At 40.5% G+C, this 18,261-nt stretch overlaps 1 protein-coding gene across 2 annotated transcripts in view; it reads right to left on the bottom strand.

Moving 5' to 3' along the window:
- CCDC68 (coiled-coil domain containing 68) overlaps positions 1 to 15,616 on the bottom strand; it is a 60,615-nt gene extending 44,999 nt beyond the window's left edge. The window contains exons 1-3 of one of the 2 annotated variants that reach the window (XM_030810096.1): positions 15,492 to 15,616; positions 1,746 to 1,835; positions 25 to 153 (exon numbers count right to left, since the gene is read on the bottom strand). In XM_030810096.1, the coding sequence (XP_030665956.1) occupies positions 25 to 141 (117 nt within the window). In that variant the 5' untranslated portion in view covers positions 142 to 153; positions 1,746 to 1,835; positions 15,492 to 15,616. Of the gene's footprint in view, positions 1 to 24; positions 154 to 1,745; positions 1,836 to 14,131; positions 14,206 to 15,491 lie in introns of those variants that run through there. The other variant, XM_030810097.1, reaches the window with a different exon arrangement.
- Between the last annotated feature and the right edge of the window lie 2,645 nt (positions 15,617 to 18,261).

Here is an 18,261-nt window from a genome sequence, read left to right as displayed (position 1 = left end):
TAATGATTTCTGCTACCCACATACCTTTTTCACATACTCGGTTTCTTCAATAACGTGAGCAGATGTAGACTCATACAAGGCAGAATTATCTTGCATCTTATCCCTTGGGGGAATCTCTGTGGTCACTGTCACTGTTGTCATTGCGAATTCTGGCTTTAGGAAAACATAAATCAGCTAAGCAAAACAGGCTGTTTTGATTGTATGATTATATGGTTCATAAACTGAAATAAGTTGTTTTATCACTATAGTCAAATATAGCAGAAAAGCTATAAATCATTGGTATCTGTATATATTCATAAATCCAGAAATTAATTTAACATAAAGCCATATCATCTGAAGGAATCATTAATTAAAAATTTAACATTTAAATAATCTAAAAAGGTAAAATCTGAAATTTCTCTTTTTATTCAGTATCATCTCAGACTGTAAAATCTAAAATCTCAGACTAAAAAGGAATGAGGTTTATATTCTAGTACATTGTAAGTACATAATAAATGTAGAATTAACATGATACAATTATAACAAAATTATGTTTTGTGTGCGTGTGTGTATCTTCATACATAGTCTGTAAAGGCTATTAACTATTAGGAGAACTAATAGTAAAAGACTGGAAAAACCCCATGCCAACAAGAAGAGAATAGATTAAATAAACTATCAACTGCTGTGGAGTCATCACTAGGATGTATTATTATCTCATGAAAAAGCATAGAGCAGAAAAGAATATGTAATATCATATTTTCTATAAGAAGGGTAGGAAATATGAATGGAAGGAAGAAATCTGTGTCTTAAGGTTTTAATACTAAACCACGTATATATATTATCTAACTATGAAATAAAATTGACAGAAAAAATAATCATCCAAAATAAAGGTGAAATAAATTAAATAAATATATCTGTATATCAAGTTCTATAACCATAAGAATTATTTCAAGTGATTAAAAATGACATACCAGGAACTATTTATCCCTGGTGTGCTATATTCTAAGAACAAAAAGAATAGCAAAACAATCTTGAACTATATTCACTCATAATATTGTTAGTGGAAATATTGGTATTGCTATTTTGAACTGCGAATAGTGGTTGGTGTGTTTATGTACACAGGTTCACATTATAGAATAAAGCCAACAGGTAATTGTGTTAACATCATGAAGAATCAAGCTATGTATCATAAAAGAAAAAATAAAATATACAACAAAAATGTTAGGTGAAGCCAGGCATGGTGGCTCACATCTGCAATCCCAGCATTTTGGGAGGCCAAAGTGGGCCGATCACTTGAGGTCAGGAGTTTGAGACTAGCCTGGCCAACATGGTGGAACCCCGTCTCTACTGAAAATACAAAAATTAGCTGGGCATGGGGCACATCTGTAATCCCAGCTACTCGGGAGGCTGAAGCATGAGAATCACTTGAACCCGGGAGGTAGAAAATAATGATTTCTTTTCCTTTAAATAATATATACTCTACCTTTATTCACCAAAAAACCTAGAAATAGTAGCAGTTAGCATCTCTCATGGCCAGGCTGTGGTCTTTGAATATCATATTCTACCAAAAAGGAAACTAGGACTTCTTAGCTGATCCAGGTCTGGGGTAAGAAATATGTAAAGTGAGCCTATAATTATTATTTACTATAATAAATAGTAAATAACTAATAAGTAAACTATAATAAAAAGCCCTGTGGGGTAGGATTATTAATCCTATGTTACTGATAAGAAGCCAAGACTCCACTCCCAAAGTGACATTAACTTACCCAGGAGGAAGTAAAATTAATAGAGCTAAAACGCCAACCTTGGTCTTTTAGAAGTTCAGAGATGTTTCCATCATATTAAGACTGGCTTCCCTGGAGAGAAACAATAACAACAACAGAATATTTAAAATCTAACAGTGACCTAGGCTGCAAAATAACACAAAGAATTTGCATATTTGAGGGCATCACTTTGAAACAAGATCGCTTCTGGGGATACTACAAAGTCCTGCATTTATCCTTTAATCGTCAATGAAATTGACAGAGTATGCCAAGAATTTTCCATTTTATTATAAATCCTCTTAGCAGCTATGGATTCTATTAAATATTTGTTTTGGCTGAAGTTGATTCGGCAGCAGCAACTCTGCAAGTGTGCTTTTGCAAACTGTGAATGGAAGTACATCTCTTACTGGGTCCTCTGAAGTATCTTCCGGGATTAAGATATTGGTGCAAAACAACATTTAAATGCCTGAAGTAAGAGAAACACCCATAGAGTCAATATGCAGTGTGCTTGGAAGCCAGAGAGAGGATGGTCAGGTCAGGGTAGGGGTCAGAAAACCCCAGCCTGGGACCTCAATCCAGTTTCCCTCCTGTTTGTACAGCCCCAGAGCTAAGAATGGTTCTTACATTTTTGAATGGTCAAACAAAAAAATCAAAAGAAGAATAACATTTCATGGCACATGAAAATTATACGAATTTCAAATTTAGTATTCATAAAAATGGTTGGAAAAAATCAACGGACAACATTTCATGACACATGAAAATTACATGAAGTTCAAATTTAGTGCCCATAAATAAAGTCTTACTCTAACACAACGTGGCCATTTGTGTACATATCTTTTATGTTGCTTTGGCACCACAAACAGCAGAGTTCAGTAGTTGTGACAGAGAAAGTATGTGGCAGGCAACGCCTAAAATATTTCCTATCTGGCCCTTTACAGGAAACATTTGCTGACCTTTGGGTTAGGGCTTGGCAAGGAGTGGGGGCAGGACCAGTGGGAAAATAGAGGCAAGCAAAGCAATCGATCTGGCCTGAGTTTGTTTTTTCCCTCCAGTACAGTACCCTGGATCTATAGTCCCATTTGACTGATTTACTTTCATTTTCCTTTTCAGTATGTTATGCAATGTGTACATTAACAAACGATAAGAGGCATTTTATCATAGGAATGAATCGCTCTTTAGAATGAATCCCACTGCCTTTTCAGGCTCTTTCATAATTTGAAAATTGCATCGGGCCTTACGTCTTTTATCCTAAAATATACTCTCTTATATACCTTTTATTCTTAAAATCAAGGAATTTTGTTTCTTGATCACTGATATTTCTGAAAACTTCCCACTTTTTCCACTCACTGGTTGGGCCATCTTAAACAAGTTACATAAAATCTTTGTCTTCACTTACATAGCTGTCAGATAGGGGTGATAACACCTACAGATAGGAAAATGAGTTTTTGGTTTTTTTTTAAATGCCTGCTAACAGAAGGCACTCACTGGACAGTCACTGTCAATAGTTGCCCTGTTATTTTATATTATCAGTAGCCACAGAAGACAAGCAGGGCAGGTAGTTCACATCTATCTGGTTGCAAAGCTTTATAACTGTATCCATATGAAATTAAATTCCATTTCTGTCTTTGGTTCAGAAAACTTTTGTACCCAGAGTCCTTGGTTGGTGTAAAGAAACCCAAGGGGAACATAAGCCAGCAAAGTCCAAATTGCCATATGGCATTACTATCCTGGGGAAAATCCATGTTAGCATTTTATTTCAGCCGGAAGTAGATTAAGGGGATAAAATTTTCAAAATAAATCACAATCAGTTAATTAAAGTAAGGAAAGACTTTTATTTGTCTTATGCTAGAATGGATTGAAGACAGCTTACAGGTGGCATCATGCCAAGAGGAGGTATTTCCTAGACCAGGGCTTTTCAAACATGGCTCCCAGGGAGGAGGCGGAGGGCTGCTGAACAGACAGGGCTCTGCCACCTCAACTTCAACCACCCCAGCTCTGCTTTATTCTGTCTCACACACTGAATTTTTCCATGAGGCTTTCTGTGAAGAAAGAGGCTTCCACAGCTGAAACAGTTTAGAGGCAGCCTGCCGAGTCTCATGGCTCCATTCTGCCACTCCGTACCTGTGTGACCTCTGTCAAGTCCCTTAACTTCTCTGTGCCTTGGTGTCCTTAACAGTAAAATGAAAATAATATTATTAACAATAATCAATGTGGGGTTTTTCATGAGTTAATATTTGTCAAGCACTTACAGCAGCACATTTAATATATAATAAATGATTTGTACATATTTGTCAAACAAGTACATAAAATATGAAACCATTATCCACAATTAAGGCTGACATGCAATCTGGGTGGTTTCCTTTCTTCCAGGAAAGAAGCAGGTTATATTTTAAATAATCTGTTACTGGGCTATGAAGGAAAAATTGCTTTGGGGGACTTTAAGACTAGCAAGTCCGTGGTACAAATTCCTTATTGCTAATGCACTGATAATTTGTCAGTTTCCTCAAACAATGATGCTAACATCTATTGAAGAGTTTACAATCTACAAAGCTATGCACACACATTATTGTGAACTGTAATCCATGTGATAAACCACCACACCACCGGGCACCCAGGAGAATCTAACTAAACCTTGTGCTCTGGTTAATGACATGAGAATAGCAGAAGTACTACAAAATAAACAAACAAATGCCTGCGATGGGTTGAATTGTGTCCTCCCCCCAAATTCATGTTAAAGTCTTAACCCCCAGTTCCTCAGAATGGGACCTGATTTAGAAACAGGGTTTTACAGGTGTAATTAGTTAAGTAAACATTAGGTCATACTAGAGTAGGGTGGGTCCCTCCTCCAATATGACTGATATCCTTATGAAAAGGAACAATGTGTCGAGAGATGAGAACACCGAATGCCCTGTGAAAATGAAGGCAGAGATGTAGCGATACTTCTACATGCCAAGGAACACCAGCGATTACTAGCAAACCACCAGAAGCAGGGGAGAGGCACGAAACAGATCTCTCCCACAGCCCTCAAGAGGAACCAACCCTGCAGACACCTTGATCTTGAACTTCTAGCCTCTAGAACTGAGAGATGATCCATTTCCCTGTTCAAGCCACTCCGTGTGTGACACTTTGTTAGAGCAACCCTAGAAAAGGATTACAGACACTGTTTATATTGTAGAGACTGTAACAAGGGTGTTTCCTTTCTTTACTTAACCCTTGATTCATTTATTGAGAGTAAATATTTATAGAAAGCCACTGTGTTAGGAACTGTGGTTATAGGGCTGAGCCAAAGACCCTAGTTTCATAGGATGTTCAGTACAAAGGGAGAGACAGACATTAAACAAACGAGTAAATATAGAGGGAGTCTAAGGGAGGCTGTGATGAGTGACATGAAGAAAAGCCGATCAGGGGACTGAGGGTAAAAGGAGGTGCTGTTCTAGATGAGCAGTGAGGGAAGCTGATCTGAGGAGGTGGTATTTGAGCAAAAGATGAAGAAAATCAGGTACAAGCCATGTGGCTCTCTGGGATCTAGGAGAAGAGAGTTCCAGGCAAATGGGAAAACAAGAGCAGAGGCTGGCATGTGCCTAGAGCAGTGTTTTTGTTTGTTTGTTTGTTTGTTTGTTTGTTTTGAGACAAGGTCTCACTCTGTTGCCCAGGTTTGAGTAAAGTGGCGTGATCTCTGCTTACTTCAACCTCCACTTCCTGGGTTCCAGTGATTCTCGTGCCTCAGCTTCCCAAGCAGCTGGGATTACAGAGGTGCACCACTAAACCCAGATAATTTTTTTGTATTTTTAGTAGAGACGGGGTTTCGCCATGTTGGCCAGGCTGATCTTGAACTCGTGGCCTCAAGTGATCCACCCACCTTGGCTTCCCAAAGTGTTGGCATTACAGGCATGAGCCACAGCACCCGGTCCCTAGAGCAGTGTTCTAAGAAAACCACGGCACACAGCAAAGTCTACCATTTTCTTTTCTTTTAATGTTGCAGGACCTTTTTCTTTTTGACCTGAACTTTTTGAGGCTTCGTTTGCCTAAGGAGTTGTCTCCTTGGCCACATTAAAAGAGGTCTAGGAGTTGCTATTATGGATCCCCCAGGATTGAGGCAAAGACAGAGTGAAGCTGTCAGGTACTGCAAGGTGTAAACAACTGACCCCAGGTCAGCCCAGAGAGGGGACAATGAAGTCTGACTGACTGCACAGAGGTATTCTCCACTCACGTCTGGGGGCTGCTGATTGAAAAGCACCATGCTGGATGTCTGGCAGGTTTTGGCTAGCTAGTGCTTGAATCTCCTTCCCAGATGTGCTGAGGCACCACTTGTATGAGTCTTGCAGGAAAGGTCTCTAACTTGTTCATGGTCACTCCCTGGAGCTGGGGCACAGGAACAACACCTAGAATCAACCAAATGACAGCTCCTGCTGGAAGTGCAACCCAGGGAATCGCCATCTGGCTGGTTGGAGCTGGAGGCAGTGGAAATCCAGTCATTGTTCAGGAAAGGGAAGGAGTCTCTGACACAGAGTGGTGCTTCATGTCCAAGTGGCAGGAAATTCAGTGGCCAGTGGCCAGTGGCTATGTCAGGAGGACCCTAACTCCTCATCCCACAAACTGATTTCACTGGTGTCCTAGCATATGAGATCCTCCCATTTTCCAAACCTAGTTTTTCAACATTCCCATCAATTCCGGTAGCTGCTCTATATCCTCTCAGTAAATTCTTCTTCTACTAAGTCAGCCAGAGTCAATTACTCTGGATTGCAATCAAAAGCCCTGCTTGGTTTTAGCACAGTTTCTGAGTTTTCAGCTTTTTGTTTCCTGGTTCTAAGAGATTATTTGTTCATTTCTGATCACTATTTTATAGCGCTTGAATATTAGAAACTGAAAAAGTAAGTTACTACAAAAGTGCCACAAGGATAATTCGGTTATATGCGGGAAAATAGCGAACGTATCTCCAAACCCTTGATGAGACTAACCGTGTCCTGAATACTAAATAGCACACCTGTTCTGCAGCTACATTACACAGCACAATGGTGACATCCAGTGTCAGCTGGCTAAATCTCAGGTGACTGTGCAGTTTACCTGAAAACGATGCACAGCATACGAAAGACATGCATGTTACACTGTACCCAAGTTCTGTTTTCAAATACTAATCTAAGCTTTTGCTAAGTAGAATTAATTTTATTCAACTACATGCTACTCATTTGTATATACACATATTATAGCCAGTGCTATAGAAAATTCTTAGATATGAGACAAAAGCTATTTTGGAGGAAAAATGAAATATTGGTGTAAACACAATATACAAATATGTACTATTGACAAAACGTGCCATTTACCAAGTAATTTTTCATATATTGCCAAAATTAATCATCACAACACTGTGTTACAGTTATTATCTTCAGTAGATAGATAGATAGATAGATAGATAGATAGATAGATAGATAGACAGATAGATAATGCAATAAGGCACAAAAAAGGATGTAAGATTTTCAAGGTTATAAGAACATCATCCACTGAACACAAATAGGTTGACCCCAAATTCAGGTGTCTTTTTAATAAAATAGTCTATCCTCATAGTTCACTGGCATAATTTGAAACATTGAAAAACAGCTGAAAGCTTCAGCCAATGTTCAGTTCAGCAACTAAACTGCAAAAAGGTGCAAAGCACATGCATCCCTTCCCATCTGGAGAAGGGTGGGAAGGAGGGGCCAGGATTTGTTAAGTGAGGACCATATGCCAGGTAGGGTATGCTCTCTATAATACTTCTCACATATGCCCTGAGAGGTTGTTATTATTATTCCCATTTTGCAGATGAAGAAACAAGGCTCAACAAGATAAACAAAGATAACTAGTTGGTGGCCATTGGATCCCAAGCCATGAGTTGTCTGGCTCTTTCTCATGAGTCTGCTAGCTCCTTCTAACTTACCACTTTGCCTCTGCTACATTCTGAAGGAGTTTCTAAGCCTCAACTTCTTGGGCCCAAGATAGCTTAAGAATCAAAGTTTTCCAAAGTAAGTCACCAAGTAACAGTCACAGAACTCCTGATGGGAGTTCCCAGGTGTGTCCTTCAGGAACCTAAACAGATGTTGTTGTCCCAGTAGATTTATTCCATGAACAAAGGCAGTTTGGCTGCATGGCTTAAAAACAAGGGATTTGGACTCAATTGTTCTGCCTACAAGACTCTGTTCCACTTCATCACCAGCTGGGAGGTCTTGGAAAATCATTTAAACTCCCTAAGCCTCGGTTCCTCAACAGAATAATTCAGATGAGAATGCCAACTTTCTCAGAGTTAAGTGAGGATTAAATGAGATAATGCATGAAAAGTGCCTAATGTAGCATCTGACTTCATGCACATTAAGTTAATATTAAATCATAATGTTTATACTCACAACTTATTGTGGACATTTGCTTGTAGGACATGATTTGAAAGTGTCAATTCCCAAGCTTAGTTTTCCCCTCGCTATTCCTTCCTTACCCCATCAGCCAATTATTCCTCCTGATTTGAACTTCTCTATTAACAAGTCAACCCAAAAGCTGATTAACACTTACCAGTCAATAAAATATAAAAGGAAGCTGAGGTCAATGATATATGTCACAGTCACTTGCAACATTTACATGATGCGCTTTTAGAAAATGTCATTTGTGGCTCTATAAAATACTTTAGGAGTGAAGAGCCCAGGAATATATAAAATACCTACAGTTTTCTGAGTTTGTCCTGGATTATTTTAGCTTGAACATAATTTATGTCATTTAAAAAAATTATCCAGCAAGGGGAAAAGGAGACCACACCAGTTCTGGTGAGGATGTGGAACAGTTGGAACTCCTGTCTGTTGCTGATGGGAATGGAAAATGTGGAGCTGCTGTGGACAACAGCTTGGCAGTTTCCTATACCGTTAAATACATAGTATGTAACCCATAAACCCCATGCCTTGGTATTTATCCAAGTGAAATGAAAAGTTATATTCCATAAAACCTGCACACAAATGTTCATAATTGCCAAACACTGCAAACAAGTCAAATGTTCACCAACAGGTGAATACAACTCCTCATTAAGAAGGAATGGACCAGGCACAGTGGCTCACACCTATAATCCCAGCACTTTGGGAGGCCAAGGTGAGCTGATCACCTGAGGTCAGGAGATCGAGAGCAGACTGGCCAACATGGTGAAACCCCATCTCTAGTAAAAATACAAAAATTAGCCAGTTGTGGCCGTGCATGTGTGTAATCGCAGCTACTCAGGAGGCTGAGGCACAAGAATCACTTGAACCTGGGAGGCAGAGGTTGCAGTGAGCTGAAATTGTGCCACTGCACTCCAGCCTGGGTAACAGAGTGAGACTCTGTTTCAAAAAAAAAAAGGAATGAATTACTGATACACACAACAACATAGATAAGTGTCAAATGCATCAGGCTAACTGAAACAGCCAAATTCAAGGGGCTACATATTCTATGGTTCCATCTATTTGACATTCTAGAAAAGTAAAAACTGTAGGAATCAAAAGGGATTAGCGGTTACTTGGGACTGGCAGTGGGGGACAGGTTGACTACCAAAGGAACATGTAGGATTTGGGGTGGGGAAATATATCTTGTTAGTGATCATGGTTCTACGACTATAACAATTTCCCAAAACTTACAATACTCTATACTGAAAAAGATGAATTTGTACATGTTATTTAAAAAATAGTAATCTGGCAGGATCTAGAAAAAGCAATGCACAGTTGAGATTTCAAAATCCAAGAACCTTCACTGATTTTATCAGAAGTAACTGGAAGCCAAAATTAATTGGATTTGTTTTTCTTCATTCAAATTCTTGACCCCCAAAAGAGTGTAAATGATTATATATATATATATATATATATATATATATATACACACACATACATAGATACATAGAGATAGATAGATATATAGATAGATAGATAGCAATGGAATCAGGGTTGTTAAAAACAACAGGCAATTGGGCTGCTGATTCTAGCTCATGCTACATGACTAGTCAATTAAACTTAGCATTCAGTATGACAGAAACAAGGAAAGCCTTTTAAACATTTTTAAAAACTTAATCACAAGCACTGTTCATAAAAGGTGATAAAGTAGAAGGAAATATACAATAATACATAAGAAATATAAGAATATTTCCAACAAGCTTTAAATCTAATTCATGAACCTAGAACTTTTTTTCACATCTACCCATTCCTTTTCTAATAGCTTTCCAGATGCAAAATACGTTTTCATTCTTCGTATTTGTCCATCTGCACATATACTGTTGGATCAATGATGAAAATATCTACTTATTCAGGGCCTGAAATAGCCAGGACCCTACTTTTCTTTTCTCTTCTCTTCTCTTCCTTTCCCTCCCTCCCTTCCATCCTTCCTTCCTTCCTTCCTTCCTTCCTTCCTCCTTTCCTTTCCTTTCCTTTCCTTTCCTTTCCTTTCCTTTCCTTTCCTTTCCTTTCCCTTTCTTTCTTTCTTTCTTTCTTTCTTTCTTTCTTTCTTTCTCTCTCTCTCTCTCTTTCTTTCTTTCTTTTTGTTTCAGACAGAGTCTTACTGTGTCACCCAGGCTACAGTGCAGTGGCTCAATCTCAGCTCACTGCAACATCCACCTCCCAGGTTCAAGCGATTCTCCTGCCTCAGCCTCCCAAGTAGCTGGGACTACAGGCATGTGTCACCACACTTGGCTAATTTTTGTATTTTTAGTAGAGATGGGGTTTTACCATGTTGCCTATGGCTGGTCTCAAACTCCTGACCTCAGGCAATCCACCCGCCTCAGCCTCCCAAAGTGCTGGGATTATAGGCATGAGCCACCACGCCCAGCCATGACCCTACTTTTCATCAACACTGTCGCCCACCCTCCCACACCATGAAGATGTTTGACTTATCCAAGGGCAGCATCCTACCAAAATCCAGGTGTTTATAGAAAGATAGAAGTGTCAGAGGCAGCTTCCCATTTTGGGTAAAACTAAGTTCCTTGTATCAGATCACAACAACGTAAGTAACCTCATCAAAATAAATAGCAGGTGCTTACAGCTCAATATTAATCAAGCCTTCCTTCTCTTGATAAACCAACATAGCTTGGTGAATGTCTCTGCCCTGATCCTGATCCCTGGAGTATATGAAAGTGAGAATGATGAAGGTGGATTCCTGTAGATGGTAAATACCTCTTAGGAGATACTTGGTATAAAATCATCAGTATGAGGCTAGAAAAAAAATGCATTTGTTTCAGAATTTTAAAAATCCTTACCAAGGAAACAAAAGTGTATTACCAATCGAGATTGATTACTCCATCAATCACACACAGATCCTCAAAACAGTAGTAGTATTCTCACCTAGGAGTTTCAGGAAGTTGTTTTGACATTTCAAGCAGAAAAAAATGAGTTGCAAATGAAGACATTCAGCTTTGGAAAACTATATTATTTAACCTACGTTATCTTCTTTTCAAATTGTAGATGTTAAAAAAAAATAGTGTGCATTCTAAATTGCCAACAAAATAGACTTCAAAAGTTGGCCACAGTGGTTCACATCTGTAATCCCAGCACTTTGGGAGGCCAAGGTGGAAGGACTGCTTAAGGCTGGGAATTGGAGGCCAGTCTGGGTAACACAGTGATACCCCATCTGTGAAAAAAAAAATTTGATAAGCTAGGCGTGGTGCCACGTTCTTGCAGTCCCAGCTATACAGGAGGCTGAAGCAGGAGGATCACTTGAGCCCAGGAGTTTGAGGCTTCAGTGAGCTAGGATCCTGATACTGCACTCCAGCGTGAGTGACAGAATACGACCCCGTCTTGAAAAACACACACACACACAAACAGACCTCAAGTTATTTTGATGCTCTTTTTTTTCCCCTAAAAGGAACTTGTAATTTGAGTAGTAACTTAAAGGCACTCAGAGAGACACTGTCTTCTTTTTAGGTTCACAGAACTGACTAGATTTTTATAAAAGGATTTCTGTTCAACTAGAGAAATCTCCCTAAGAGGATATTTAAGCATAAGTTGTCAAGCATGACCCACCCCCACCCCCGCAAAATGCATTTGCCATAATAGTTAGCACAAAGCAAGGTCAATGGAGATATATAAGAAAACAGTTCTGGTTGGGAACTGCTGTTCCAGTTTCCTGATTCCTAACAGAGGTATACCAAAAGTCAATGTTCTTGCGAAGTTAAGAAGTTCCTTTTTGTTTGTTTGTTTGTTTGAGGCAGAGTCTCGCTCTGTTGCCCAGGCTGGAGTTCAGTGGTGAGATCTCAGCTCACTGCAACCTCCACCTCCCAGGTTCAAGCAATTCTCCTACCTCAGCCTCCTGAGGAGCTGGGATTACAGGCGCACGCCACCACACACAGCTAATTTTTAAAAAATTATTTTTAGTAGAGTAGGGGTTTCACCGTGTTGGCCAGGCTGGTCTCCAACTCCTGACCTCAGGTGATCCACCTGCCTCAGCCTCCTGTATTGCTGGGGAAAGTTAGAAGTTCAGATAAGTCTCGCTCTGTCGCCTAGGCTGGAGTGCAATGGTGCGATCTTGGCTCACTACAACCTCTGCCTCCCGGGTTCAAGCGATTCTCCTGCCTCAGCCTCCTGAGTAGCTGGAATTACAGGCACATGCCGCCATGCCCAGCTAATTTTTGTATTTTTAGTAGAGATGGGGTTTCACCATGTTGGTCAGGCTGGTCTCGAACTCCTGACCTCATGATCCGCCCAGCTCGGCCTCCCAAAGTGCTGGGATTACAGGCGTGAGCCACTGTGCCCGGCCAAGTTAATTAGTTCTTAACGTTGGTTTGTTCTCTAGACAGTTATACGCAGTAAACACCACTGCTTAATAGGAACCTGGATGTTTAACTCTTGGCATTCATATTTAAAATTATCATAGAAGAGAGTCAAAGCACCAAATAAGAGGTTGGCTCATATCAGTTATTCTCACATTATGCTACCATGGAAGCTGCACCAATGTATCTGTTTTACCATGCAAATGTATTTGCAGAAAGGTCTACCAAATGGTGAACAAAATGCGGCATAGCCATGGCATGGAATAAATCCTAGTTAAGCAATAAAAAGGAACCAACTACAGATACATGTGACAACCTGAATAAACCTCAACAACTATTCTAACTGAAAAAAGCCAGATGCTAAAGACTATATATTATACGATTCCATCTGTATGAAATGTCCGGAAAAGGCAGATCTAAAGAGACAAAATAGATTAGGGGTTGCCTGGGGATGGGGTAAGAATGGTGAGTGATTGCAAACAGGCCCCAGGGATGTTTGGGAAATGATAAAATGATCTAAAATCAGATTGTGCTAATGGTTGCACCATTCAGTAAATTTACCAAAAATCATGAAATTATACACTTGGATGTATTTTATGGTATGTAAATTATACCTCCAATAAAGCTTTAAAAAAAAAACAGAAGGAAAAGTAAGAATAACTTGAATGAAGATGCTGTTTTCCTCTGGGGGAGGAATATAATTGTAGTCATATTTTTCTAATTTATAGCAAAAGAATAATTTAATGGATAGATTTTTTTCAGTTTTAAATTTTTTGTTCATCAATTTTTGTCTCTAGATCCTTGTCATCCATACTACAAGTTTAGTTTTTATTTAATTTGCATGAAATTGATACTTAGCTATTTTAAGTTAATATTTCATAAGATTAAGCCTGGAACACACAATTCCTAAGTTCTTCCCCAACCTAAACAAAAGAGAAAACCATGGAGCAGAATAACACGCAAGCTCCTCTGTCATTTTTAGATTTGACTATTTAAATCAGTGTAAGGAAATATGTGATTTGAAACTAATCTAGTTGCAGTCACTGTGGAAATTGAATGGATCATTGATGTGGTCTGTAAATCTATGGCGTTGACTTGGGATGGCCTGGAGGACTCCAATGTAGTAAATTCCAGGAGGATAGAAATGTGTCTTATTTACACAGGGCTGTGTTTGGCCCAGACCCCACTCCCCCTCTCATCTGGTTCTCCCACACAGAACACAGTGCCCTCAATAAATATTGTTTCAGTGAATACATGAATAGGCCCACAAATTTACAGATGTACCAAATAGTTTCTAAAACTGAATGTACACACACTCTCTCTCTCTCTCTCTCTCTCTCTCTCGTTTTCCAAACCTACATAAATGGCTGTTTTTGTGCTTAGTAAATGACATTCATTTAAACGTGTTAGTAAATTCATGGTAAAATTTTGCCATTATGAAATGTTTTCAATCAATAAATAGCCATATCATTTTGATGTAAATATCTCAGTTCTAAAGATGAGAAACTACCACTATAAAAGACTTTTACATTCCCATCAAAATCTTCAGTTATTTCCCTTTTCAGTCATTATTCCAAGCAAATATACACCTCATTTTTCAGCTTTGTCTAAATCTAGCTTACGTTTTTTAGCTTTGGCCAAAATTTGGATTACAACTCACCTTCAATGTTGAGCATACTGTAAACAAATAAGCTAACAAATAACATGCCTATCAGTAATTCACAAAATAGCAACAGTATTAATTTTAAAAGTCTCTTTCTAGTTAGGACAAGGGATCAATTTATTTTGTAAATAACAAGAGGAAAGAACCTTCTTATGACGTCGGCTTTATGAGGTCAGCCTGGGTCCCAGGAAGTGTAGTTGTTTTCATTCTTTCTGCAAACATTTGAGGAAACACACGGGGATACTCCCTGCCTTGGGCAGAAATTCCACTGTGTCAGGGGCCTTCCCTCTCAAACTGGGAGTGCGGTGGGGAAGAGAGTGGGCAGCGGGGGAAAAGCATGACAACAGCATCAATTGTGTCTGCCAGGGTACCTGACACTCCTGCCCAGCTCACATATCAGGAAAACCAGACTTCAGTAGCTCTGAATATTTAATGGCATTAGGTAAAATCAAAAGGACAGATTATCTCCTCCCTATCACAAACACAGAATAATTCCTTTTTGTATTCTTACACTTCATCCGACCTATATACACCAAGAAAGTTAAAGAGGTTTTGATTCCTAAAATAAAACAATCAGAATATAATGGGGAACAGGTACAGCTTCAGTTATGTTCAGGGCTTGTTGCTTGTTCTGATCCTTACATTCAATTTTGTCTTCACTTCCAAAAAGGCTGAAAATTCACAGCTATGTTATCATCCAATCTAAAAACTACACTTGCACGGTCCCGTACTAATCTTTAGGAAGATAAGAGTGTTCCTTTGTCTAGCCGCCTAGCACTCTGTAACTTCCAGCTCTAAAATCTCATGCTGCTACTCAACATTAAGGAAACAGTCAAGCAATGGGCTGCCCTTTTTACTACACCTGCAGCTGCAGAAACCCGCACAAATGAATGAAGACAGCCACCTTCATTCATCTCTGCTCTTTAAAAAATGAGAGCGCAGTGACTTGTCAAAGCCACCACGCTGGAGTTCCCAGGTCAGGGCGTTTACCGCAGGACTTTTCTCCATAGCCTCTGAAATTAGCAGGCAGAAATCGCGAGGACCCCTGACAAACGGATTGTATAACCACAACCTAAATAAATAATCAGGTGTGCGCCGGGCTAAGTAGGGGTTCCTCTCTGCGGAAAAGCAACTCTTCCCAACGGGAAAGAAACTTCTCGCCCAGGAAATTCGAGCCCAGAACCGAGGTTTCCAGGGAGGATTACCTCTTCAACAAGGACCCTTTTACAGGAAATGTCCTTAATGCCAGGAACTCCGCTGGGGAAGCAGCTGGAAAGGCACCCGGACACCACACACCTGGAGGGGGTGCGGGGGCGCGCTGCAGGGACCGGGCCCGAAGGTGGCCAGACTCGCCTACCTTGTGGGGCGCCCAGCCGATGCGGGGTCCTGGTGCTGCTCCTCCCCTGGGCGATCGGGCCTTGGGGCCAGGGTCAGCTGCCAGGGCCCTGAGAGTGCAGCCGCCACCGCCCGCAGGCTTGGCTCCGCCCCGCGGGGCGCGCCCAGGGCAGAGTCCGGCGCCGGTGAGGCTCCAGGGAGGAGTCGCGGCGGGACGCGTAAGCCCAGCGCTGGAGAGCCAGGCTCTGCCCCTCACGCCCCTCGCTAGGGTGCTGTACAGGCGGGTGGGGGGAGGAGATCGGCCGCTGCTTTTCAAGAAGGTTCTGTTTGCACCCTAAGTTTATAAACTTTTGTTTTCGTTTTTTAAATAATTTTTGATTTTATTGTTTTTAGTATAAATTTATGGAGTACAAGTGCAATTGTGTTGTTTTTTTAAAAAACTTTCTTTTGGAACTTAAAGTTGCAAAGATAGTAGAGAGGGTCGTCTATATACCCTTCAGTCGGTGTCTCCTAATGCCTACAGCTTCCATAACTGTGGCACATTTGTCAAAACTAAGAAATTCACATTGAGCCAGGTGCGGTGGCTCACGCTTTGGTAATCTCAGCATTTTGAGAGGCCAAGGCAGGCGGGAGGATCGCTTGAGCTCAGGAGTTCGAGACCAGCCTGGGCGACATAGCGAGACCTCATTTCTACTAAAAATGTTTTTTAAAAGAAATTAACATTGATCTGCCACTATTAACACTACTCCAGACTTGATGTAGCTGTCACTAGCTTTTTGGCTAACGCCTTTCCCTTTCAGGATCCCAGCCGGGATACCACACTGCATTTAGCATCCTGTGCCCTTTGTCTCCTCTAATCCATGACAGTTTCTCTGTCTTTTCTTGACTTTGATAGCTGTAAGGAATTTTAGTAAAGTATTGTCATAAAGTATTCTGGTAAGGTATAGTTTTGTGGGGGTATCTCGAACCTATTCATGTGGGTATTGTCTACTGTTTTTTCTCATGATGAGACTGGGGGGAAGAAAGCCTCAGAGATGAAGCGCCTTCCCCATTGCATACTCTCAAGGACAATGGCACGATGGCCACGTGACTTATCGCTGGTGACTTGACCTTGACCTAGTTAAGGTTGTGTCTGCCAGGTTTCTCTACTGCAAAGCTGTTTTCCTCTTTCCATACACTTTACTCTGAATGGCACGAATGGCATGACTCAATTCAACCCACACTCAAGATGAGGGCAAGATTAAACTCCATCCCAGAGGAGGGAGTATCTATATGTTATTATTTAGAGTTATTCTGTAAGGAAGATTTGTTCCATCTCTCTTGTTTATTCAGTCATTTATGTCAGTGTTTTTTATGTCAGTATGGACCCATGTATATTTATTTTATACTTTGGGCTAGAATTCAATACTACATTATTAATTTTGTTGCTCAAATGGTTCCAGCTTTGACCACTGGGAACTCTTTCAGGTTGGCTCCTGTGTCTCTCTGAAAGTTCATGAACTTTTAGGATTGTGGAGAAAAAAAAAAAAAGGTGTATTTTCTCCACACCACCCACCCCCACCCCGCCCGCCGTCAACATTTAACAGATTGAGAAAACTGCAACCCAAATCCTTCAATATCCAAGGGCTTTTCAGAATCTTCCTGGGAATCCTACAATTACTGATTCCCACCACAGTTAGAGAGAAACGTTATTTTTTTTTTCCTAACAGATTAACTTGTAGATTGTGACCCAATTGGAGAAGTGAAAAGTTGATTGTTCTTAGGTAATTTTTTTGTTAACTAATCCTTGTGGTTCTAGTAAATAGATGTATGTATGTTTACAGACAAATCATGTTCCAAAGATAGCCATGGATGTTTATTACAAGTTTCAGCACTGAAGAAACCCAGCTGTTGAGGATCATTTGTTACATTGCTTTGGTTTGCTCATGTTTGCATTTGCAAGTTGGTTCCATAAACACCACATTTCCTCCTTCTGAGCTTGGCTTTTGCTCAGCATTTGACATGGCCTGCTTTCCGAGACCTGTCCACCTCTCTTCCTGGCCTTGACCCTTCCTGGAGAAGGAAATCTACTTCTCCATTAGCTTGGGTTGAGCTGGGTAAACACAGGATGCAGTGAAGTACCAGTGAGTACTCCAGAACTGCAGAGCTAACTTATTTTCTATCTTTCAACTATTTTTAACAAAGTTAGAAAAGTAAGAGTTAAAGGAAAATATTTCATACCTCAGTCTCACCATATCTGCTATGGACTGAATGATTTGTTTTCCCCCCTAAAAGTTTGTATAATGAAATCCTAATCCCCAATATGGTGGTGAAAGTGGGGTCTTCGGGAAGTAATTAGGTCATGAAGGTAGAGCCCTCATGAGTGGGTTTTAGTGCCCTTCTAAGAAGAGACAAAAGTCTGGGAATGGTGACTCATGCCTGTAGTTCCATCTCTTTGGGAGGCCAAGGCGGGTGGATCGCTTGAGCCCAGGAGTTTGAGACCAGCCTGGGCAGAATGGCAAAACCTCATCTCTACAAAATATACAAAAATTAGTTGAGCATGGTGGCACACTCCTGTAGTCCCAGCTACTCATGAGGCTGAGGCGAAAGGATCACTTCAGCCTGGGAGGTAGAGGCTGTAGTGAGCTGAGAGTGTACCACTGCACTCCAGCCTGGGTAACAGAGTGAGACTCTGTCTCAAATAAAGAGAGAGAGAGAGAGAGAGAGAGAAGAGATCTCTGCCATGTGAGAACACAGCAGGAAAGCAGCCATCTGCAAATCAGGAAGCAGGCCCCCACAGACACCACATCTCT

Source organism: Nomascus leucogenys, chromosome 4 (assembly GCF_006542625.1).
Source record: "Nomascus leucogenys isolate Asia chromosome 4, Asia_NLE_v1, whole genome shotgun sequence".
In the NCBI taxonomy this organism is placed as follows: Eukaryota; Metazoa; Chordata; class Mammalia; order Primates; family Hylobatidae; genus Nomascus; species Nomascus leucogenys.
The sequence above is the reverse complement of the archived record's forward strand: the minus strand, read 5'-3'. Positions and strand labels throughout refer to the sequence as shown.